The sequence below is a fragment of the Mixophyes fleayi genome, chromosome 7, assembly GCF_038048845.1.
Source record: "Mixophyes fleayi isolate aMixFle1 chromosome 7, aMixFle1.hap1, whole genome shotgun sequence".
Lineage (NCBI taxonomy): Eukaryota > Metazoa > Chordata > Amphibia > Anura > Limnodynastidae > Mixophyes > Mixophyes fleayi.
This window is the reverse complement of record NC_134408.1, coordinates 142,829,709-142,855,710: the sequence shown is the minus strand read 5'-3', so window position 1 is coordinate 142,855,710 and position 26,002 is coordinate 142,829,709. Positions and strand designations below refer to the sequence as shown.

At 39.9% G+C, this 26,002-nt stretch overlaps 1 protein-coding gene across 1 annotated transcript in view; it reads right to left on the bottom strand.

The window, feature by feature from the left end:
- LOC142098567 (lactase/phlorizin hydrolase-like) overlaps window positions 1-24,689 on the bottom strand; it is a 29,820-nt gene extending 5,131 nt beyond the window's left edge. The window contains exons 1-13 of the mRNA XM_075181403.1: window positions 24,092-24,689; window positions 18,973-19,043; window positions 17,393-17,473; window positions 16,048-16,153; window positions 14,351-14,429; window positions 13,964-13,979; window positions 11,550-12,209; window positions 9,565-10,210; window positions 7,774-9,330; window positions 5,858-6,126; window positions 3,603-3,893; window positions 2,427-2,625; window positions 1,358-1,560 (exon numbers count right to left, since the gene is read on the bottom strand). Of these exons, the coding sequence (XP_075037504.1) occupies window positions 1,358-1,560; window positions 2,427-2,625; window positions 3,603-3,893; window positions 5,858-6,126; window positions 7,774-9,330; window positions 9,565-10,210; window positions 11,550-12,209; window positions 13,964-13,979; window positions 14,351-14,429; window positions 16,048-16,153; window positions 17,393-17,473; window positions 18,973-19,043; window positions 24,092-24,689 (4,776 nt within the window). The remainder of the gene's footprint in view (window positions 1-1,357; window positions 1,561-2,426; window positions 2,626-3,602; window positions 3,894-5,857; window positions 6,127-7,773; window positions 9,331-9,564; window positions 10,211-11,549; window positions 12,210-13,963; window positions 13,980-14,350; window positions 14,430-16,047; window positions 16,154-17,392; window positions 17,474-18,972; window positions 19,044-24,091) is intronic.
- Between the last annotated feature and the right edge of the window lie 1,313 nt (window positions 24,690-26,002).

Below are 26,002 nucleotides of genomic sequence, written 5' to 3'. Positions count from 1 at the left end.
CTGCCCGTGTTTGCGTGGGTTTCCTCCGGGTGCTCCGGTTTCCTCCCACACTCCAAAAACATACTGGTAGGTTAATTGGCTGCTATAAAAATTTACCCTAGTCTCTCCCTCTCTGTCTGTCTTTCTGTGTGTGTGTGTATTAGGGAATTTAGACTGTAAGCTCCAATGGGGCAGGAACTGATGTGAATGAGTTCTCTGTACAGCGCTGCGGAATTAGTGGCGCTATATAAATAAATGATGATGATGATGAACCCCTTATATGCACATTTTTAAAAACCCATTAAAAGTTTAAAAAATTCCCATTATTCATCATAGTTTGACATAGCTGAACCATAAGGAAATACAAAGTGTCTATGTGACATTAGTCTAACCCGCCAATTTATTACATTTTAACAATGACAATGTTTTAATACATGTTTCCTTAGTAAATACAGACAGTGGAACAAATTTATTGGGGAGAGTCCCTGCAGTTCTTTCTTCTCTGTGGCAGATGATTGCTTAACATCTAACCTTAAATGTTTGACTGTTTAGATTGTCAGAATGTTTTAAAATCTGCTGTCTATAAGCTGCATAATATATTATACATATATAGAATATACCTGGCTTTACCAACTCATAAGCCTACAACAGTTCATCCTCTACATATTGCAACAGTATCAGAATCAAAATGACTTCAGTTATCAATATCTACAGGTTAAATGTGGGAATGAGCAGAGGATCATTTACGAGACCCTAAGCCACACAAAGCCTTTAGCATGTTTGATGCAACAAAATAGAAATGTGATCTCCTATCCAAAAATTATTAACCAAATAAGTCAACATTGTTTATTATTGTGCTATATATAAAGCTTGCATGCTACATAAAAAAATGTTATTTACAATAGTGGCCCTTTTTTTTTTATATGTTGTGTACTGTTGAAAATACGTTGTAATTGTTATTTCTTTATGTTGTTCCCCCTTCGTCTGTATTTTTGCTACCGTGTTCTTATAACCTACAGATGTCACTGTTGCTACAGACACTAATTAAGATGTATTAGTCATTGACTAAACGCTCTATGTAGTATAGAGCAGGACAAAATATATATATAAAATAAAAATATATATATATATATTATATATATATTTATACAAAATATATACATATATATATATATATATATATATATATATATATATATATATATAAATATATGTACACACATATATATATATATATATATATATATATATATACATATATATATATATATATATATATATATATATATAAAAAATATATATATATATATATATATATACATATATACACACATTTAATTCTCCTTTAAAAGTCCCTGGCTGGATATCTGGACCATACCATCATGTATCTTCTTGCCGCATCTACATCCTCCTGCTTGTACGGATTTCTTGGTTCGGCCCAGTCAGAATTGATGGTGATAGAAATGAGTCCTCCTTGATTCGGCCTGTATGTAGTGTTGTAGAGATGCCAGGCCTCCGCGTGTGCCTTTATCAGATTATGTCCAGCTTCGTAGGGTGCCCGTCCGGGCCGACTTGCGATTCCTTGAGGGATTTAACAAAATACAACATTTGATACAATAGCACAATTTCCTCTGATGCCTTTCGAAGGTTCATAGTTACGTCTGAAGGAAATATTATAGTTCGATTTTAAGTATCTCCAGACTGTAATGGGGCCATCACAGTTGTGAGGACCAGTCTGGTAGCACCGATGTCACCCCTCAAAAGTTGGCACTAGGGGGAGGGGGCAAACTACTCCTCTCGCATATGGGTGAACTGGGCAACTGTCTTTCCGTATGTGAGAGGGGAGGGGATAGAAATGGCAAGATTTCTAGTTGAGGGACTGATAAAGCACCTTCGGAGGCCCCTTACTGCTTCTCTGTTGCACTAAGGATTAACTGGTCCACTTTTGCACCAAAACGAAAAAGAAAACAAACAGGACTTTGTCTACCTGCCACGTTCCATCGTAGTAAATAGGAAAGTGTAGGGAGCGAATCTAGACTATTATCTTTGCACATTTCCTTTATACATATTGGCTGAATTCTCCAGCTCAGAGGTAGATAGGTTAGAAATAACATATCTATTTATTTACCATTGAAAGACAGTAAAAAATTTAGTAATATAATGCAAAAAATGTGTGGACGTACCGTTTAAGAATTAATAACCTATACAAAAGAAGTAGTTAATTTAAATTCTGCCGATGCATCGTAAGGTCTAACTAGAATAGATCGGGACAAACTGTGGCTCTCCAGATGTTGTGAAACTAGTCCCAGCATACCCTGCCAGCTATTGGCATGTAGTTTCACAGCACCTGGAGAGCCACAGTTTGTCCAGTCCTGAACCAGAAGATTTGTATTCTACATGTGTCACATTTTAGACACCCAGTAAAATAGTTTAGAGTTTGGTCCCACCTGGAGCTGCTGTACCGTAACCGTGCCCCACGTTGGCAATGATGTACGGCTCGTTCAGCGTGATCCAGAACTTCACTTTGTCTCCCAGTCTTTGGAAGAGCAACTCAGAGTAGTCCTTGAACCTTCCCACTATCGTCTCATTCTCCCACCCACCGACGTCCTGAAGAGCTTGTGGTAGATCCCAGTGATATATAGTTACCTGCATAACATGAAAAACAAATATAAATTATTACAAAATGACGGTATCTCTAAGGCCCAAGGGAAAAATAAATCCCTTTAATTTTGTACCATATTTTGCCCTAAACTCAAAGGCGCGAATACCATATTAGTAGGGTGGTAAAGATCTGGCCTTCCTTGTCAAAGCCCATGTGTGTCTGTGTTTGTTCACTATTGGATGGTACATGGAGGCCCTTTCAAAACGTTGCTATGGAGTCTACAAATATTTATATCCCCCTGACGACCCCATAGGTTGTTTGTCATATTCATCATCATCATCATCATCATCTATTTATATATATATATATAGCGCCACTCATAGGCAAACCGAGGGGGGGGTTCCTAGTGCCTGGAAACCGCCCTCTACGCCTGGAGCACTGTATAATTGAGGTGACTGGACCCTGCACCCGCTTCACACGACTCTGCTTGAAAAGAGAGAGCTGTGTGCACCTAACAGTAGTGCAGGCAGCATTGCCCATGTATATTATAGGGATAGGAAGAGTTGGAGAGCAGCCAAGCACTGTCTAAAATTATAGTCACGCCCCCATGCATGCTGGTCACGCCCACTGGCGGCGTGGTGTGGAAACCCCCCTCTACAAATCCTGCGCTTGCCCCTGCCACTAATTCCGCAGCGCTGCCCCATTTGGCATTAAACACATTGTCAGCAATCTGATAATAACGCAACATGGCCATCGTCTCATTATGACATCACGGATGGAGGAACTAGCTTTTTGTTTGCTACTTTGGGAACTAGGATTGTACCCGGTGGGCTCCAAGTTGGGGCACGTTACCAGCGACGCGTGAATTTATAGAACAGATTAGTGTGTTTGTTGCTTTGATAGAGCTGCTTTGGACTACAGACCTAATATCTCCACAAACAGACTCAAGAACCGAAAATTATATTGATAACCCCCGATAGATTGATCACATTTACTGAGTCCTTAATGGCTTCCATGTTACCTGGGGGGTGATTTTGGCAGCCAAGAGAGCATCAATAAGTCGGATGTAGTAATTGAGCCCGGGTTCGTTCACAAAGCTCAGTGTCCCATCTGGGAGAATCCGAGGCCACGAGATGGAGAATCGGTAGTGTGAGACTTGGAGCTCTTTCAGGAGCGCCACGTCTTCGTCCACCCGGTGGTAGCTGTCGCAGGCGACGTCGCCGTTGTCATCATTCGAGATTCTGAGTGGTGCGTGTGTGTACCTGTCCCAGATACTTAGACCTTTCCCATCCGCCCTCCAGGCTCCTTCAATCTGAGGGTCAGAGAGGGAAGAGATTTGTGTAAGTAGAATCTGGAGTTTGCTATTATATCTGTAAAGTTTGCACAGTCTTTTGAAAAGTCGCCTTAATAACCACTAAAGATGTCAGTACATTTTATAGTAGATACACATGTACATGTCTATAGTGCAACGTTTCTCTTCTCCAACTAAAATTGTTAGCTCTTTGGTACAGAGACCGTATACATGATCTGCCATGTTTTCTTGGCATGTAATTTATTCAATTAAACTGTATTTATGTGAGACCCTGATATTGATTTACATATATATATTCATTGTTTTGTGGAGCATTTGGTTTTGATTTAATCAAATTTTGACAGGTAAGACATCATGACTTCAGTAATGGAGACAGAAATGTAAAAGACACTTCAGTCTCTAGAGATTCATTAGCTGCTTTTCTTTAACGCATAGTTACCTACTCTCCCGGAATGTCTGGGAGACTCCCGCATTTCTGGGAGAGCAGGGCAACCTCCCGGTTCTCGCCCACGCAATAGATAAGTGGTGGGGGGGAGCTTAATTATGCAAATAGTGTGCCATTTTAGCCCTGTCCCCTGCTGTTATTGGTCAAAATCGTGACAATCATTTAGGGGGCAGGGCCAAAATGATGCGATTCGCCAAGCCCCGGCCCCGCACGTCCACCTCCCCCGGGATCTCCCTGAAGCCAAGGAGGAAAAGTTGGCAAGTATGCTTATAAGGTGTTGGTTACTACACATTCTGCGTCATTTACTGTACATAAATCAATGGCAGTTATTCTATATGGAGAACCCCCAAAAATTTTGCAGCAAGAATTAAAGCACATTCTATAAAAATGGTGTAATAGTGATTTTACTGTAAATTAGATATTACATTTTGGAGGAGTAAATTTACGTAAATCACATTACAGTCTGTAAAAAACAATGTTAAGATGACTTATCTACAAAATAGTTTTTTTTATAATGAAAACAATTTCAAGCGAGAGTAACTTAATGAATTTATTTAAAAAAGCCTTTAAACATGATTTTGTATTTACGAACAGCTAATTCTTTCAAAAACTGTTTTCTTGCAAAAAAAAGAAATAAATCACATTTTGTTGGTTTTTTTTTTTTTTTGTAACATTACAATACACTAACTTTTAACACTTTTAACTGCGAACGCCACTAGCATTATGGAGAATTGTTTTTGGTGCAGTTTTTTTTTTTGGGGGGGGGTTTAATTTAAACTGTACACCAATTCTATATAAATTACCGTAGTTGTTTTTTTTGTTTAAATCTTAACAACACCCGTTTTGTCTCATTAGCATATATTATAACTCAAACTACTTAAAGGGTTTAAATGCATGCCTTCCCCTTTATCTTACTCACACCATCTATTGTATTGAGCAGGGTCCAGCTATTTACATTCAGCCAGGACCAAGGATGTACCCATCCAGCTGCTCCAGTTATTATGGGGCACTAGGAGTTAGCGAGACATTGACTGGCTTTGGTAGCGCGTAGGCAGCTCAGGAACCAATCCAGCTGCCCAAATGAAAGCCAGTTGCTGATTGGAGGATATGATTCCAATGTCAAGCAAAGCTGATTTCTGATTGGTCACTATAGCTTGCTGTGCAGTTACACTTTTTTATTAAAGAAACCCAAGTGTAAATGACTTATCACTGCTTACAAGTGACATGTGCTGCACCAGACCAGGGGAAATATACATGTGATCTTGGTATAAGCAATGTATACAGGTGTGAGTGTAACATTTATGAAAACTGGTGCACAGGACAGAGGTAGTATAACCCAAAGGACCAATTAGATGCTTTACTTTATTTCTCTAAACCCTATAATCTGATTTATACTGTGGGTGATAACACCATTTTCTTATGTAACAGTTTCCATAAATGCCCTCTGCAGTGTGACACATTTTTGTATAAGAGATTATGTATTTGTGTGTGTGTGTATAGAGCTGTCAATATGTATAACCTGATAGGCTGCGGAGGCCACGCTCCACGCAAAGTCAGGGCGGAACTCTCCGTACAAGAACTCCTCCTCCTTCTGTAGCGGGATACCATTGTTGCGTATGACCTCGGCGTAGTACATGGCAGATCGTTTCGCAGTCCTTGGACGGTTAGGATTCGCGAAATCCACGTGGTGCAGCCCAAACCGCACGTTATATCCCGAATTCCATTCAAAGGTGTCCATGAGTCCCCAGGCAGTATAGCCTCTAAGATTCACCCCGTCTACAGAGTATGCTGAGCGAAGAGAAGAAGCATAATCATAATCACTTATGGGACATAATATAATGTTCTCTAATTAGCTGTTTAATCAATCAAAATGTCCTAAATTTGCTCAGCATTCAAGGTGCACTTCCACTATGTAAAGACCTGAAACCAAAACAATTATATATGTAAAATAAATAAACATATTCTACAAGTGCTTTAAAAAAATGATGCTTGTTTTATGGCAGGTTTTTGTGCCCAAATGTGAAGTAAGCCAATCTGGCGTCTCCAGGTCTGCTGCCCTATGACTAGGCCTAGGTTGCCTTACTATATATCTGTGCCTACCTGCACACAGCTGGCAGATGGGGGGGGTTTAGGGACAGGATTGAAAAGTGAACTATGACGGCCCACATAAAACATCAGCATGATAAACTTAACCTCTCCTGGAACGCTATGTCCCCAAAATCTCTGAACCGAATAAAGCACCTCTCCAGCTAGGATAGACGATGGGATAGATGCTCTGTATAGCTATTTATTTATATAGCGCCACTAATTCCGCAGCGCTGTACAGAGAACTCATTCACATCAGTCCCTGCCCCATTTGAGCTTACAATCTAAATCCCCTAAGATACACACACACAGATCGAGAGAGACTAAGGGCAATTTAATAGCAGCCAATTAACCTACCAGTATGTTTTTGGAGTGTGGGAAGAAACTGGAGCACCCAGAGGAAACCCACGCAAACACGGGGAGAACATACAAACTCCACCCAGATAAGGCCATGGTTGGAAATCAAACTCATGACCCCAGTGCTGTGCTAACCACTGAGCCACTGTGCTGCCCACAAGATGGTGCTTGTGTTATATTTGCTGTTTTTCACACAAGAGTTGTCCGGTGACCATAATTGTGTCTTTCAGTTTATCATAGAACTTGCAGATCTTTATTTGAAACACTCAGAACTAGTGATATATTGTAGCTGTAATTTAATGCAGCTACTCTTATGCTGCATGGGGTGAAGAAGTACATTTTCTGGTGCATTCAGAGCAATGTTATAATACGCTTAACACGCAGATAATATATATAACAGTTCCGATGTCTTCTCATGACTCTTTTAAGCCCTCAATGAGGATAAAGCGAACATTATTTTAAGAGAAAAGACAAATGTTTTGTACTACTAAAAGGGGTGATACTCGAGGCTAACGCGGTAGTTGGACACTTTTGCAGAGTGCAGTGTGTAGAACTTGAATTGTGCTGGGAGCCGTCCAGTCGCAGCAACGCAAAACCAAACCGTTTTGTTGTGTGCATCATGTTTGCTTAAAAAACACCCTTTATTATAGTTGGGGAGCTGGACCACAGTGTCAGCTTGCAGAGCATGGGGCTAGCAGTTGCATTTGGAAGGGATAATTTGTAAGTCAATTTGAGACACCGCTATCATTAGCTGCCTGTAAAGGAGAGTACAATATAATTGCACGTACAGAATTATATTCCTGATTATCTGAAATACTCTTGTGTTCCAGTTTTAGCAAACACTGTGCATATTCCTAATTAGAACATTCAGATAAAAAGAAATGCAGAGTATAATTCACAAAGAAAACTTTGAGCATAAAATAGGTGAGTTTTCGAAAACTGGGTTTAGAAACTATACCAAAATTGCATAACTACATATATAGTCTTACTAACCTTTCAAAGCTTCATCAATATATGTCTTATAGTAGAATATTCGGTTGTTGTCGTCAAAATCAGGGTTACTGTCTGTTGCAACTCCATTTTCAGTGATATATATTGGGACATCTCCATACTCTTCTTTCACCCAATTAAGCAGCCTCCTCAGTCCCCAGGCTACGGCTCGGTGAAAGTCAACGGCTGTTGACGGCCAGTTTGTATTAATTTCTTCTGCAATATCGAGATCAGCATCGAAAGTTGGGGGATTTAGCCGGATAGTTTTATGTTGAACTATTTTTGTGCTGTAGATGTTGATGGAAAAAACGTCAGCTGTTCCCTGGATGGAGGCCTTTTCTTGATCCGTAAAAGCTGGAAGCCTGGAAGACTTGAGACCCTGGAGCTCACTTTTATTTGCCACCTGCCATTTCATAGCCTCTGGGTAGTCACCATTTTTGAAAATAGGGTGTGCAAACCACCCCAGGGTAAACTGCAAGTAGCGGTCAGCAGCTTCTACGTCTCTTGGAACCATGTGGTCTTTGGGTTCCACCCAGTCTGTGTTGAGGCTCAGTGAAATTAAACCTCCTTGGCTGCTTCGATACTTGTCATCATAGGTATGATAGACCCTGGCATGGACTTTCAACAGGTTGTGAGCAACTCTGTATGGAGCTGAACCGGGGTCGTCCATCACTTCAGGTGGAAACAGACCGCTTCCATAGCCAGCTACTACAATACTGTGGGGCTGGTTAAACGTCATCCAGAACTTGACTCTATCTCCGAATGTTTTAAAACAAAACTCTGCATAGTTATGAAATGCGTCAAGTACAACATTGTTCTCCCAACCTCCCAAATCTTGGAGAGCTTGAGGGAGATCAAAGTGGTAGAGCGTCACCATTGGAGAAATGTTGTTTGCCAGTAGGCCATCAATAAGTCTGTTATAATACTCAACACCCTTATCATTGGCCGTGCCTTGGCCAGTTGGGTAGATTCGAGACCATGATATAGAGAACCGGTAACTGTTCACTCCGAGACCCCTCAGCATGTATAGGTCAGCTTCTAGCTGGTGATAACTGTCGCACGCTATGTCCCCATTGGCATTGCCAATTATATTTCCAGGAACATGTGTAAATGTATCCCAAGTACTTGGTCCTTTCCCATCTACGTTCCATCCCCCTTCAACCTGATAAGCAGAGGTCGAGACCCCCCATTTGAAATCATTTGGAAATGTGGAATAATGATACATGTCTCTTTCAAAGGCAGTTTGCCCCGAAAATGTTTCCCATACAAGCTTTGCCTTTGAGGGGACATCCGATGCTGGGAGGGGTGCTATTTTTTTGGGATACGACCATCTGGAACTTGAAGCCACAGATTTAACCAGCTTTGTGTTTGGGAAGCCATTGTTTTCAACAATGGTGGAGAACAAATAGGCTGATTTTTTGGGTGTCCTTTGTCTGTTGGCATCTTTGAAATCCACGTAGTGCAGACCAAATCTTTGGCTGTATCCTTGAGGGCCCTCAAAGCCGTCCAGGAGGGACCGGACTACATATGAGCTTACAGGCACATTATCAGTCTTAACAGCTGCAGGGGGATACAAGAGACATAAAAGTGAGAACTTGTTATTGTATTTCCTGTGAACGAAAAAAAAATATTAAGTATTGGGGAATTTAAGAGACTAAGAATTAAAAAAGAGTTAAAAAAGAATATGAAGAAAAATTAAAATAGAAAAGAAGAACCAGTTCATGAAGGAGTGTTTCCTTCATTCTATAAAACACAACCCATCTTGTAGGCATAAAAATGCCCTATGTACATTACCTTTCAGGGCCTCATTGATGTAGGCCTTCAAGTACTCCATGCGAGCTGTGTCATTGAACACCTCTCCGGTATCTGGCGTTGGCATCCCGTTTCCTGTTATGTATATTGTCACATTCCCTCTCACATACTCCTCTTTTATGAAGTTCAGAAGCCTCCTGAGACCCCACGGGACCACAGAGATCCATGGGGAGGAGGTGACCGGCCATGAAGGATCCACCTGAGGTGAAAACCCTCCAATATTATCATATTCGGCTACACAGTCATTGCTGAGAGAGACGTTGACCAGCCGGGATGTATAGTGGGAGATACCCAGGAAGTCCGCAGTGCCCTGGATATAGGTCTTCTCTGCCTCGGTGAACGTGGGCAGCTGGGCCACCGTACTGGGACACTGGTCATGTTTCTGCTGCACTTGTGCCTTAAGAACCTCTGGGTAGTCTCCATTGACCAGAATCGGATGGGCAAACCAGCCCAGCATGAAGTGGAGATATCGCTCTGCCGCACTCACATCCTCTGGATCAGTGGGGGTCTTTGGCTCTGCCCAGTCCGAATTCAAAGAGATTCCCACCTGACCTTGCTGTAGCGTGCGGTACGTGTCGCTGTACACATGCCAGGCCTTAGCGTGAGCTTTCAATATGTTGTGAGTCACCTATGAAGAAGACATGTTTAGAGCAGAACTTCTCCTTCCAGAAGTTTCATTATCAAATTGTTTGTTCACCTTTGTAAGACTATAAGTTATATCAGCTTATTACATCACTCTGATAAAGGTTTATGGCGATCTAATCATTTGCTTGGAATCTGCTGTCAGATGTATTCTGCACTGTCATAGTCACACGGCAATATAGCGAGAGTGATATTCTTGTTCAACTGATAAATACTTTCATGCGTGAATGTGTAGCCTTGGCCAATCTGGCCTTAGACCTCCTTAGTCTTATGACAGATGATCAGCTCAAATGCCAACATCTTGAAGCTTCTGGACTTACAGAAAAACTTAAACATCTATGGGATACTATTAACAGGAACCAGACAGTAATGCAGATAATGAGAAGAGGATGATGAAAGAAACATGAAGACAGGTTAGAGGCTGGATAATGGCCTAGTTACATGGAGAAAACACCTGGCTCCTGTGGATGATATTTTGTCTGCAGTTAGATACTTCCATCCTGGATTTCACTTATTGCTTATCTGTCATGAGCACATTATCCCAGACTTATCGGTAAATATTATAAGCAGGAAATTGGGAACATTTCCACAACTCCAATATTAAAACAAGGATAATAATTAGTTTATTAATTGTTGGCATAACTGGTTGGCTCAGAGCGGATAACAGGGCCAACTATAAATGACAAAGCAATCCATGACTTGGTTTGAGGGTTTTTTTCCTCCAGAAAAAGTCAGAATTTTTTTATAAACATACATTTCTAATAAAATTAGAGAGGTTTGCCTACATGGGATCAGACAAGCAGATTTCCTGTTCGGACAGTTTTTTAAAATAGTAAATGCAGGAAATAGGGCCAGCAGGAAAACAGCTGAAGCAAATAAGTGCTTTATAGAGGTCTTTGTTGTTTTTCCTGCACTGTTCAGGTGTTATGTAGAGGTTTTCAGGCACCTTCGTTGCTTACAGTGGAAAAACTGCTCCTAAATATAGTGCAATGTCTTTAAGACCATCCCCCCTTTATAATGCCTCCCTAACTTACCACTAGCTATATTCTCTGTACCAAAATGCATTCAAATGTATCAGATCCATTATTTATCATTATCGCTATAAGATAAGTTTTGTGGCCTGTGTTTTAAGCGATGTTTATAAAGAGAAAGCACTGTATTAAACAGATTTATCAGACATACCTGTACTGAAGGGATTTGTTTAGCTATTTAATTGACAATTCTGGAATTATATGGATTTATATCTACAGTGAGACAATTCCATAATTCTACTACAATCATACTAAACATCACTGACAGCAATAGGCAAATAAATCTCTGCGCACCTTGAATGAGGCGTCTCCTGGATCATTAATCTCAGGCGCATGCTCTCCGGTGCCGTAACCAGCATAACTAACGACCCAAGGCTCATGGAACGTTATCCAGTGCTTCACCCGATCTCCAAAACTGCTGAAGCAGAAATCCGCATATTCCGCAAACGCATCAACGATGCTCTCGTTCTGCCAACCCCCAAACTCCTGCAGAACTTGGGGCAAATCCCAGTGATACAAAGTCACCATCGGTTTAATATTTTCTTCTATTAATCTGTTAATTAGTGTATTGTAATATTTCACACCGGCTGAGTTGACTTTGGATTTGAACCCTGTTGGGAATATTCTAGACCAGGAGATGGAGAAGTGATAGATATTAGATTGTAAGCCTTTCAGGAGATACACGTCATAGTCAGTCTTGTGGTAGCTGTCACAGGCCACGTTCCCGGTGCCGTTGTCCACAGTGTGACCGTGCTTCCCATACTCGTCCCATATGGACTCTCCTTTTCCTCCCTCCGCCCATCCTCCTTCTACTTTGAATGCGGCAGAGGATGAGCCCCACAGGAATCCACTGGGGAACGTATCTTGTAAGAAGGAATCTCTCTCTGCCGGGGTCTGGCTGGAAAATCTTTCCCAAACTGTGGTGAACGCTGAGCGGGATGTAACTGTTGGATCCTCAAGTCTATAATATAAGAGACAGGAAAACGTTACATCTACGTACCAGAGCATCCACTGACTTCTATAATGGGATGTTACCATGACCAATAATATCTAGTGCTTGAAATATAGTCAAAGGTAAAAAAAAAAACTAAAAAAAAAAATATTTCTATTTTTCTCACCTTTACTGATTTGCTATGGGGGACACTTATGAATTAGAGTAAAGAAGAAACAGTTATTCCTGAACATTGTAGAGGTGGAATTCTTTTTTTTCCCACTACATTTTCATGTATATATATGTACCCTAGATATCCTCTAGGTGTCTGGTAGATCTGCGGATTTACTGTGTGATGAGCTCTGCAGCTAGTTCATGGCAGTCAAAAAATATTTATCCACATATACTAATTTTTTATTCATTAATCTAATGTTGATGTTTCAGCTTCTGTTATATGATCATTACCTAATAAAATGAACAATTGTGTCCATTAGTAAGTGGTCTGACCTATGGTGGGCTAAAAATCAACTTGAATGTATGAACTTCATTCCATGTAGGCGTGTTTCATATCACACTCTACCAGCATCAGTCAGGGACCTCACAATACCACAATGTGCTGTTGGGGGATCCTGCTCCTTTCACTATATAACTTTTAGTCTGTGGCTTCCTGCTGCCACCATTCCCCTCCTCACATCATGTCACTGCCCCTGTCACATGCAGCCCTGTCCTCACTAACACATCACTCATCTCCTGATATACTCTGTGCTGCTGGGGGACTCTGCTCCTTCCACTATATAACTCTCAGTCTGTGGCTTCCTGCTGCCTCCATTCCCCTCCTCACATCATGACACAGCCCCTGTCACGTGCAGCCCTGTCCTCACTAACACATCACTCATCTCCTGATATACTCTGTGCTGCTGGGGGACTCTGCTCCTTCGACTATATAACTCAGTCTGTGGCTTCCTGCTGCCTCCATTCCCCTCCTCACATCATGTCACTGCCCCTGTCACATGCAGCCCTGTCCTCACTAACACATCACTCATCTCCTGATATACTCTGTGCTGCTGGGGGACTCTGCTCCTTCCACTATATAACTCTCAGTCTGTGGCTTCCTGCTGCCTCCATTCCCCTCCTCACATCATGTCACAGCCCCTGTCACGTGCAGCCCTGTCCTCACTAACACATCACTCATCTCCTGATATACTCTGTGCTGCTGGGGGACTCTGCTCCTTCCACTATATAACTCTCAGTCTGTGGCTTCCTGCTGCCACCATTCCCCTCCTCACATCATGTCACTGCCCCTGTCACATGCAGTCTTGTCCTCACTAACACATCACTCATATGCTGATATACTCTGTGCTGCTGGGGGACCCTGCTCCTTCCACTATATAACTCTCAGTCTGTGGCTTCCTGCTGCCTCCATTCCCCTCCTCACATCATGTCACTGCCTCTGTCACATGCAGCCCTGTCCTCACTAACACAATCACTTGTCTCCTGATATACTCTGTGCTGCTGGTTGACTCTGTGCTGCTGGGGGACCCTGCTCCTCCCACTATATAACTCTCAGTCTGTGGCTTCCTGCTGCCTCCATTCCCCTCCTCACATCATGTCACTTTCTCTGTCACATGTGCACTTACATAATCACTCACGTGGACACAAGGTCACTGCTTGTTACAAGATCATTGTGCTTATCTACTGAAATACTCAGTGCTGTTGTAAATATTCCAATATATGATTGGCTACAAGTTATTCCACGTCGGCCCGCTTGATAACAAACTGTGTTCTGCGCTAGACTAATGCACCTTCAAAAAGTACACAGTGTTCTAGACAGTACAATGTTCTTTAAACTTTGCTAAAGTTCACAAATTGAATATCAAAACAAACATCAGATATAGGTGAATACTTTAAGCACTTATTTTGGGAGATGTTATATCAGTTGGATGAGAATAATTATGGGAAAAATAGTAAGAAGAAATCTAACCATATTTAATAGCTCTTTAATGCTTGTCTATTCAAGTGAAATTAAAAGGATCCTTAGTCCAAGTGTTTCTTAAACAATGGTTACATAACAATATAAAATATACTTGAATACTACATGAAATAAAAAAGTCTCTTGTTATCAAATTCTTTCCTGGTGAATTTAATATATACACACGGTACTCACCCTTCCTTATTGGCAAGAGGTTGCTGTAAAAATTCACTGATATCATAACCTGTAAGTACGCCGCCAAAGTTGGCCAATGCTGCAGAAATACAAACATATATTTAAAAGTGGCATAAATGTAGAAAGCTGCATTTTTTATTGTTATATTGAAATATTGTTCAATTCTTCCTACATCTTATTCATGTACAATACTACTTATGTCCCTTTAAGTGGGTAAATAATGATTCAATTTATTTAATTCTGCATTTAATACTGTTTATATTCAAAAATTCAGACCAGGATGATCAAAACGATTTATAAAGCTAACCAGGAGGTACCCATAGCGGTACCTTTAATTTTACTCTACAGACGAATGGTTCTTCCCATTCATATTCAAGATTGTGAACTGCATTTCATGACCTCAGAAACTGAGTATGCATCCAATAGATTAAGCTGTTTTTTTATTTAAATGAATACATATGGACAATATTTGATTTTTGGAAACACTGATTTTTTTTACTCTTGATGTGAGTTTTATTATCCTCCAACACTTAAGGACTATTACAATAAACCCCTGCATGGATATACAGATCCAGCTGCAAATGCTATTCTCTGTCTTAATTCGTCACATTCTACTTTTGACATTAATACACACATGTGGGAGCTAAGCATGCTGGGAGAGCAGGTGAGCTTTAAAATCCTAGACTTTCCCCCATAATGTATTCTCCTTCTTCCCCTACTCGTCCTCCCCCTTCCCCTTTTCCTCCCTTTCTCTCCCTACATATATCAGCATCTGGATTGTGTTGTGATGCATATGGAGTTTGAGATAGTGTTAATGTGCATTTGTACTTTGATTAATGATAGTGGTACTGTGTGTTTGTAATTAGAGCCTACCATTTGTGGTATGTACCAGTGTGTGGGTTTTGTGAGATAAATATATGAAATGTAGTTGTAGTTATTACTGGGATGAATAATGAGAGATGTAGCTAGTAATGATTAGAATTGTAATTTTTATATCTCAGACATATACAAACACATGAGACTAAAGTAATTATACACATATATAAAACAGGTAAAGGATTCAACGTAAATAAACTTGATTATGTATTGTACCATCTATGCTAATCTGATTTATGTTATGTGTATGATATTTATTGAAGATTGTATTAATGAGAATACATAATATCTTAAATAATGCTCAGCATCTGTGTGCAATCTTTCCTGATATAAGTATCATTGTCCCTTTGATGTGTTATGTGTATCATGTTATGTATTCTGTTTGTACTGTATAGATGTATAGCAGAATCTGTGTGTAAGTGTCTGAAAGCAAATTGTATATATTTAGTGGATGATTGTAAGTCTCACGTCTAGGATACTTGCTATCTGTGCTGCTGGGAGACCCAGTAATTTAGAGCAGGAAAGGAATAGATTTTTTTGGTTAAACCTGAAACTGCATTTGTGAGTGATTAATTCATGAGATTAGTTATTAAATGGTGAGTAATTTATTTCCCTTTATACCTCTCTTCATTCAGCTCAATTACACAGCAGTTTACATGATATTTGCTGTTTTGTTCCTTTTACCAGATCTATTATTTTTGTTCTGTGCATCTATTGCGTAAGTGATCTGGCTATATAAGGATTATGCCATTCAATGTAAGATATTTTACATTCAATCTCCGCATCTGACTATTGTACAGATAACATACTAGACAGCCTACCTTCAACTATCTTAAACACTGGGACGTATTTGTTATCCTCTGCCAGCAAGTTGCAATCATTCAGGGTTAAGCTGAAAACCAAAATCTCCAGTCTCTTCTCGATGTTCTGTGGAACGACACAGATCTTAGATTACCAGCAAACAGACTGTTTCTGAAATGTCTGCGTATCTGCCAGATTGGGAAATAGACCTATATAGGTTTCCTTTCTAGAATCTGAGATCTTTTAAAAATGAATTAAACCAACAATTAAACATTAATATGTAAAATATAAATATTGAAATACAATAAATAATAAATGTATAAATAAAGAGTCTTCCTAGCATGACTTGTGTATATAAATTTCCCCTCTATAATTTATAATTCCTGTGAAAAATGGACTGTGTGATGTGTCAGAAATCTATCTCACATCACTCTACAGTTGCACAAGTAAATTGTCATCTGAATGATTGACTTGGGGTCTCCTAGGTAACCAAAATACTATATACAGTAGTTTCACACACACACAGGGGACTGTAATGAAATGTCACTACAAGTTTGAAGAGGAATAAATATCCTTTGCTATATAATCTATCTGGCCCAAATTGCCAACATTCTATTCTATTTGTTATACAGAGAGGAGATGGAGCAAAAACTGCAATGGGGTGTCTGAGTAATGCATTTTACCACATGCTTGATATATGGTAATTTAACTATTTATGATTACTTTAAGACCTGGGGGTAAATATATTAAACTCCGGGTTCTTCAACACCCGCAAAGTTTCCCTTTACAAGGCAGCGCCGCTTTAAATTTAAACGCCAAAGACGCCGAACTCGCGGGTGTTGAAGAACCCGGAGGTTAATACATTTAACCCCTGGACCTAACAAGTAACCCTGGTATAAAAAAAAACACATTTACACTAATTTGTCTCATTACATCATGACCTGAAAGGCTCACAATCATATCTACGTATTGCCACCAGCACTAAGCGTGTGTGGTCATTCAGAGTCTGCTGCGACTGCAAAGCAAGACTATATCATCATCATCGTCTATTTATTTATATAGCGCCACTAATTCTGCAGCGCTGTACAGAGAACTCACTCACATCAGTCCCTATATTATTAAATCCCATTTTACCCCCACCAGCCCACTAATTAATTAAAGCACACAAGAACTTTTGGCATAGGTCAGAGTTTCCAAATTTCTGTTCCCGGGCTTGGCTTAGTTGTCTGTAAAACCTTGTTATATAGAGCAAATAAATATATATATATATATATATATATATATATATATATATATGTCTTGTGAAGACAAGGAACCAGGTGAGGGATACTTTGTATCACGGTCACTTACAATCCTATCCCATACCTGATTCATACTCCAGTGTTTCAGCTGATCAGAATCCTGGCAGTTATATTCTATATTCAGTGCAAGAAAGTCCACTGATTCCTGAAACAAGCAGAGATAGTTATGCAAAGAACAAACAACATAAATTTAGGCTTCTACATAGCAATTAGGTGGCTCCATCCCCTGTACACACAGTGATTGTACCTTACGGCTAGTGACATCGCTGGTTCCTAGTGAACTAATAAGTTCCTAAAGTAAGAGTGACCCCGCACGTCATTCATCGCCGGGTGCTGAGGGTATTAATGTATGTAGAAAAATGCACTTTTCAATTTACTATATTTGCCTTGAGATAAAGGGGCCACTACTTTCTTGAAACATTGATCTGGAATAATAAATTCTAATTAGGTTTCTGACCGCTGTAGCTACAGATATAATTTCTTAAGAAATCATCTAGTCCTTTTTTAAGTGCTGTTAGCGAAATTTTGATCATCACCTCCTAACCGTCATTTCTGTAACTAGCTAGATACTGCCTAAAACAAAATAAAATAACTATGTAAATGTGAGTTGCTATGTGAAGTATAACATACTGATAATCATGGTGTCCTCTGGGTACAGATTTGAGTGTTCTCCAACCTGTGTACAGATGTTGGATGCAATTGTGGCTCATACTGCATGATTGCTAGGCTTAGTTACACGCCGCAACGCTAAGTGAGGACGCTGGAACCTGAAGTGACTGAAGGTACCCGCAGAGACCAATGATGTGAGGAAACAGAGGCTGGCATTTAAGAACGGCAATGGGGCCACAATGGTGCCCACAGATTACTTTTTTTGTTTTAGGTGTGCGACTCCTTCAAAGAATCTTTAAGTCAAGGCCGCATGTGAACGTAAACACAGCTAAATAAATTATTATTTATTTTACAACATGGGGCAGAAATGTCCACGCAGGATATCCTGCTAATATGGCGGGTGGGAATAAATTTGAAATAACATAGAACTTGCTATCCCCCAGACTGTAAATTTCAGTATAATAATCAGTTGCTTTTTTAAGTCTTTAATGTTTATCTGCCTAAAGTCATTTCCTCATTTGCTTTGTCCTTGAGCCAGTCCTGCGTTTACATCTCACCTGGTGATATCTCCAGTAATAACTTTACAGCCCCTGTAGTATAAACTGAGACTGCTGGGAGATAACAGCTGCAGCTTATCAATGTGATGAATTTATTGCAAGAATTAATGTAATGAAATGTACTGAAGTCGAGTACAAAAGAGATAACAACTTATTTTTAAACATATTTAGCACGTTGGATGGTAGCGGCCCTTTAAATATACCGCCGTGTGAATTCATGTCAGGTAATAATTCTACCCAGTGTTCTGGGTAATATCACGTTCTCAAAGTACGTGAGACCTGGCCACACAGCCAAACTAAGCACATGGATTAAGGTCACAAGTGATGTTAATAAATTATTACATTTCTGTCTAATATAGATACACTGATATTGGAATCTCTCAAGTCTGTTGCTATAAGTCAGTTAAAATGTAAAAAAAAATATATAAATGTTAAAAATGAAGTGTTTGTAGGAGATATGCATATGAATTGAATTTACCAGGAAGCCAGGTCTTAGTGATAGACAGGTACTGAGTTCTGCTGTTCCCAGAGCAATAGACAACTTTCCACCTGGTGAAACAAATACATTAATATGTCATTAGTCAGCATCGTTAAATGGTTCAGAACATGTTTTGTGATAATGTATTTCCTCTTTTCTGAATTAAGCTGATTAATCCATTAACCATTAATGCAGATACTTTATAATAGATCTACATAGATCTGGTAGTGGCTGCAGATATACTATTTGCTACGACCCTTTAAGTTGCAATGACGATGGACCCACCTCATCCAAATTAACCTGTAGGGATTTATATATAACATATTCTGCACCTTCGGCTCAACCTCAGTTATAGGAAAAGCTGTTATATCAGCTCAAGCAGAAGTCACAACACAGGATTTAATGGGATAGTTGCAGAATTTTATTTTCGATTGTTAGTTGTTAATTTTGGTCATTCTGTATAACTATTATTATTATATTTGAACTATAAAGCGCCACAAATGTTCAGCATAGTATATGAGCTTTTTATTGGTTATTTTGTTTAGATAAAAACTCAATCATTTACAATGTACAAATTAAGCAAGCTTTTCAATTGCCAGCAACCAGCAGATGAGATTGGAAAGCTACAATATTGTTTCTTTTTTAATATTGCTTCTTTTTTTTATTCTAATTTTCCTCCCAGTGAATTTCTACTACAAAGTACAACCACGGATTACTCTTCGATATTCACTTTTGTGACAAAGTGCAAACGAAAGACGCAAAACGCATCGCATTATAAGTGTACGACGAGGTTACGTTTACACCACCTCTGAGCAGACGAAAAAATTCAGGGTCTTTTGCAGGGGAATAAAATTCTGTGCCCTCCTCCCCATAAAACCGGGCATGCCTCTCTAAATGCAACTTCGCCAGCCTGCCATCTTCTTTAAATAATACTGTCCTGCAAAATTAAATCTCAGTTTCCCACTTGGGTGGAAAGGCGCACTAAGCAATCCCCTCCCCCCCACCTCCGACTACCAGCTATGGACTTTTACCCACCTGCAAATGTTGCCTATGTAGCTATATCCATGCACATTGCTATGTAATTCTTAGAGATGCTCAGCTCGGTTCCTCGAGAACCAAACACACCCGAACTTAGGGGATCCGAGTACCGAGCCGGCTCGGTACTGTCACGCGCTTTCGGAATCGAAAATGAGACAAAACGTCATTGTTACATCGTCGGATCTCGGATCTCACGATTTTTGGATTCCTTTTTAAGATCCAACATAACGGTGGGTGGGAGGTCCCAAGGACAATTCCATCTTGCACCATTTATCTTTTCTGCCACTGCTGTGTATCAATGTGTCCTAGATGTGCTAGGAACTGCCGTGTGTTTGTGTCATTGCTCTGTCACTTACCATCCAGCCAGGTCGCTGCAGTATTTGTCCAAAAGTGTATGAAAATAATATTGTGATCTGTGAGGTGGTCAAAATTGACTGAAAATTACTTGAAATTAGTGTTATTGAGGTTAATAATAATAATGTAGGAACAAAAAAAAAGCAAAAATATGTGATTTTAGCACATTTTAGGATTGTTCAAAAAAAATCCAAAAACAAAAACAAAACCAGTTCACGGGGGGTCAGTGAGTAGCTCTAATAATTCTATGCACCTGCACAATATAACATTTGCTCTGTAGATTTGCACTTTTGTCTGGTCATAAATGAGTTTATTTAGCTTTGCAGACATAAAATAATGAGTCCTAACGTGATCTTACTTCCACAAAGTATTAGTTTATGGGGTGTGCATACTTATGCAACCAGAGTATTAAAGTTTTTTTTTTCATTTTGACTTCACTTGTCTATTTTTTTTACACTTGAATTTTCACATTAAAGGTGGAAAAAGGTCTGACGTGATTAATCTTGATTTCAGGCTTTACGTCACAAACAACTACAATTTCAATACGGGTGTGTAGAATTATATCCACTCTATATGCTATATGATGTTATAATATATATAATACCAATTCTTAAAAATCATTGTATTATCAATGAGGGAATATAAATTAACATTTGATGGGACATTGTATGTTACTAACTTCTTTGAAAATAATCCTCTTACATTTTGCAGCAACAAGTGTCCGATTATTTAGACTTGGTTGAGTTCTTCATACGAAATCTCAGATATGTTATATGTTCTTATCACTTTAAATTAATGATTTATCTGTTTTTTTATATTGGTTTGCACGAACAAGACTTATCTAAGTGCAGAGTTCAAGGTGTGATCTGTTATATCTGACAATAATATGTCACCTTGGGACAACCCAGAGATAAGTGACAGGTTTCATGTTATTTATATATCCAGACAGAGGTTTCTACACATATTAACAGTGCATTATGCCTTAAATAGATGATATATTTTGTTTTCCAGACTGTAAGCTCTCCTCCTTATGTCTTATATCTGCCCCCCCGTACAGCCTAGATATGTTCACTGACCCCCGTGTTTTGGTTTTGGTTTTGGAACTGGTTTAACTTCGTGTTTTGGTAAAAACCGCCCACCTGTGTTTTGATTTTGGTTTTGGATCTCTATTTTTTTTCTAAAATCCATATTTTTTCTAAAATCACATAATTTGGCTCTTTTTTTTGTTCCTACGTTATTATTAACCTCAATAACATTAATTTCCAGTCATTTCCAGACAATTTTTGTCAAGTGATAAGAACACTGCTACCCCTGTTTCTATGTGAGCAATGACACTGAGCAATGTCACTGGAGACTGGAGAGTGACAAGATCACTGCTACCCCTGTTTCTATGTGAGCAATGACACTGAGCAATGTCACTGGAGACTGGAGAGTGACAGGAACACTGCTACCCATGTTTCAGTGTGAGCAATGACACTCAAAAATGTCACTGGAGACTGGAGAGTGACAAGAACACTGCTACCCCTGTTTCAGTGTGAGCAATGACACTCAGCAATGTCACTGGAGACTGGAGAGTGACAGGAACACTGCTACCCATGTTTCAGAGTGGGCAATGACACTCAGCAATGTCACTGGAGACTGGAGAGTGACAGGAACACTGCTACCCCTGTTTCAGTGTGGGCAATGACACTCAGCAATGTCACTGGAGACTGGAGAGTGACAGGAACACTGCTACCCCTGTTTCTGTGTGAGCAATGACGCTGGATCTCCTGGGGAGGGAGGTACTTATGGAATTACAAAACCCGCGAGATCCGACAACTCAACTATGACGTTTTGCCTCGATTCAGATCCAAGGACGTGCGAAAGTAACAAGCCGGCTCGCGAGCCTACTCGGATCCCCTAACTTTGGGTGGGCTCGGTTTTCAGAAAACCGAGCCCGAGCATCTCTAGCACAACCTTAATGTCATGTCTTACGTGGAATCCCCCACTATCTTAAGTTATTATTACTGGCTTATATCCGTCCATGGAGACAATATTATGCTTTACTGTATTCATGGCACTGTTATTATATGTATCTGTCATTATATTTATTGCACTCACGTTTGTCATATCTGTAAGATGATTGTACAGCGCTACGGAATTTGTGGCGCCTTTTAAGTAAACGATGATGATGAGTTGCAGAAGGGTTTGGACGCGCCATCCTACAACTTGTACTAAATATATTGCATTGTTTTTATAGCTCAATTTTTGTGCATATAATCATAGGCTGTAGTAAGTGCCCTTTGTGTTCGAAGACGCAGCGGAAAAATCAGAGTTCACGGACGTATCTCCCGGGTCTGCGCAGAGTGATTTTGCGTGCGATGAGCTCAAAATCGGCAGATACCTGCGTTGATGAATCAGGCCCTCAGTGCTGTGTAATCGATCACAATGATAAAAAGTCTGTATGGATCAGGTGACTGTTGACTTTCATGGTGGGACCATGTGACTGTGGCAGGTCTGAGAAAGTGTCATATGGCCCAGTTTTAAACATAAAATTGATGAAAGTATCTTACTTAAATAAATGTTACTATATAAACGTATTAATTTATATGCGTTTGTGTAAAGTGTTGTTTTCGTTTTTTTTATTGCTTTGTGGGGTTTTGGTTCATTCAAAACACATTTATTTCCAAAGTCACAGATTCCACATACATGAATGTAAATATACATATTAGGCCTCTTTTACAAAGTGAGAGCACGCAGTATGCACGCTACGACGCCTCCGTCTTCTCAGCACGACCCACTCTCCGCTGTTTTACAAACGTAGAAACTGACAACAGATAAGCACGGTCCATTTAATCTGCCCATTTTTTTTCATATAAACCTCAGACTCCATCACGGGAGACGTATCTGCCAATTACAAAATGTCAAAGTCCACCCTCCTAACACTTTATAACCAGCCTTATCATTAACGGGTAGATCCATCAATTTATCTCATTTCATTAATCTCACTATGCATTTTATTAGGACCACCCTTACGGCACCCAAGTTTCCGCCTCCCCCGGTCCTGTGATAATTTCTTCTCCTCGTTCTGCCAACCCAGTGGATATTTAGGAGCACAGTGGGTCCAAAACTAATTTTGCAGTAAGCAGTGTATGTATTCATGAATGATACGGCAGATTCTCTGTATACAACGGACTCTTCTCACATGTTAGGTCAGGGCAGCACGGTGTCTCAGTGGTTAGCACTTCTGCCTCACAGCATTGAGGTCATGAGTTCAATTCCTGACCACGGCCTTATCAGTGAGGAGTTTGTATGTTCTCCCCATGTTTGCGTGGGTTTCCTCCGGGTGCTCCGGTTTCCTCCCACACTCCAAAAACATACTGGTAGACTAATTGGCTGCTATCAAAATTTACCCAAGTCTGTGTGTGTGTGTTAGGGAATTTAGACTGTAAGTTCCATTGGGGCAGGGACTGATGTGAGTTCTCTGTACAGCGCTGCGGAATTAGTGGCGCTATATAAATAAATGATAATAATATTATATTGCAGATTGTTGTTATTTTCATTCTGGTTTTGTAAATAATTTTAGCTCAGCTGAAGAGTAAGATCCATCGTCAGTGACACAACAGTAAAACAATTTGCAACAGTCTTTATACAAAACTTGTAACTGGTATTAATTGTGATTTCCAATTTCAGAATGGAATTATGAAAGGACACTAATTAATGATTTCCCTTACTATGTGTAACTTACCTCCTGTAGAATACGTGTTGTGGTATAACGTGTAGACCTTCTCGTGTGCATCTAGGAGAACCTGCAGAGATTGTGGATCTGTCACGCCATCTGTAGGAACATTGAAGGAAATCCAGGTATGGACCAATTCCCCAAATGAACGGAAGGCCAAGTCAGCGTATTCTAAGTAGGGATCAGTTGGGTTGTTTGCAGTCTTGGTACCGGTCGTTGAAAGTCCACTGAGGCTTCTTCCTTGTAAGATGACAACAGGTCTAATACTAGCTTCAGCCAGGTCCTGGAATAGTGTCCTATAACATTGTAGTTGTCTCTCATCCGCAGTCCTGGGGGTTTCCTTGAGGAACAGAGAGGTCCAGTCTAGTTGTACCTTGTAGTGGGTGACACCGTTCTTCTGTAGAGCAGGTATCTGGTCTTTCATGTCCCGTAGAACCTTGTCATGGCACCCAAACACTTCATCTGACCTCACCTCATTAGTAGGACCCTCTATATTACTAAGTAAAGGTCCAGCAAGTGCAATAAAGTTTTTATCTGCGACCCAGGAAAGTCCATGGCACAGAAATGAGAGGAGAACCAGGAGGACCCCTCTCCAGGCTGGCCCCATTCTGCTTAGTCTGTATCCAAAAATGTACCAGTGGAGTCATTTATACCAAGATAACGGCCATAAAATGAACATTTTCCGTCTTATCTCGCATGCAGATAAAGAAATTGCAGAAAGACCAATTACGAAGAGATAAATGCACAGCTGCAAGAATACAAAGCCAGACTGTCTTCTAATTGTTAATAGAACAAGACGCGTCAAAATAATTATAAGTAAGGCTGGGTACACACTACAGAATATTTCTCCGGATGCGATATTGTTAACAATTTTACCAACAACAGAAAGAAAGAAAAACAGTCCCAATCAGCAGCTGATTCCTGTGTACACAATATACACGTTTTACAAGATTTACCTTCAGGTCTGTGCTCTTCATCTGTCATAACCGACGGCTGAAAAGATGGTGATTCTGCACACTCCATAGAGATCTATAGACACTGCCGGTTCTGAGTGCTTACACACTGCAGGATTGGAACGACATCGTTCCATCGTTAAATTAGATTTTTAGTCCAGTTTAAAAATCAAAGCAAACTATATGATCAGCTTTGGAAAGATAATGGTTCATCGTTGCAGTGTACACACTAATGCGATATCAAGACAGACGGTCTTTTATCTTGTTATTAGCCTGATAATCGCCTAAAAACCCTGCAGTATCATTATATTGTACATATGTATTATGTGTATCCTGCAAGGTGATGTCTCTGTGTACACACGGCAAGTACCTTATAGCCAGAGCACTTATGCTCCTATTGAAATGGACCCCTAGGAAGCTCACAGAACTTCAGCCGGCCTAATTGGGTCACCCCGTAGTATAAGAACGATAACATCACTCCATGGTTCCAGGTATACGCTGCTGCAGAGTCTAAGCACATTACACATGATACTGTCATGGTGGAAATTACATCTCTGCAGTCCCCATCATGCCAGGCTTCCTCCACTTTAGTACACCAAACCTTATTAAGGACTCAGGATACATAAATATCAACTTGTGATCCCAAAGGGAAAGGCTGGGAAAATGGGGGAAAGGGAAAAACCGCTCCGCACTAGACAACAGCCAACCTCACTCTTGAATTAACTTTGCTATGTGAGGGGGTGCTAAGGTCATATATATAACATATGGGTTTGAAAAGAGAACAGAATCTTGACCTATGTAGCACTCCAGGTGTAAAGTAAATAATCAATTAATACTAATATTTTATTGGTATGCATTAAAAAGAATGTATATAGGTATAGAACTTGTTTTTTTAAAAAAAGCGAAGTATTTAAAAATAATAGTGTTGAAAAGAATAGAATTAAAATTAGTATAACCCTGTGGTGGA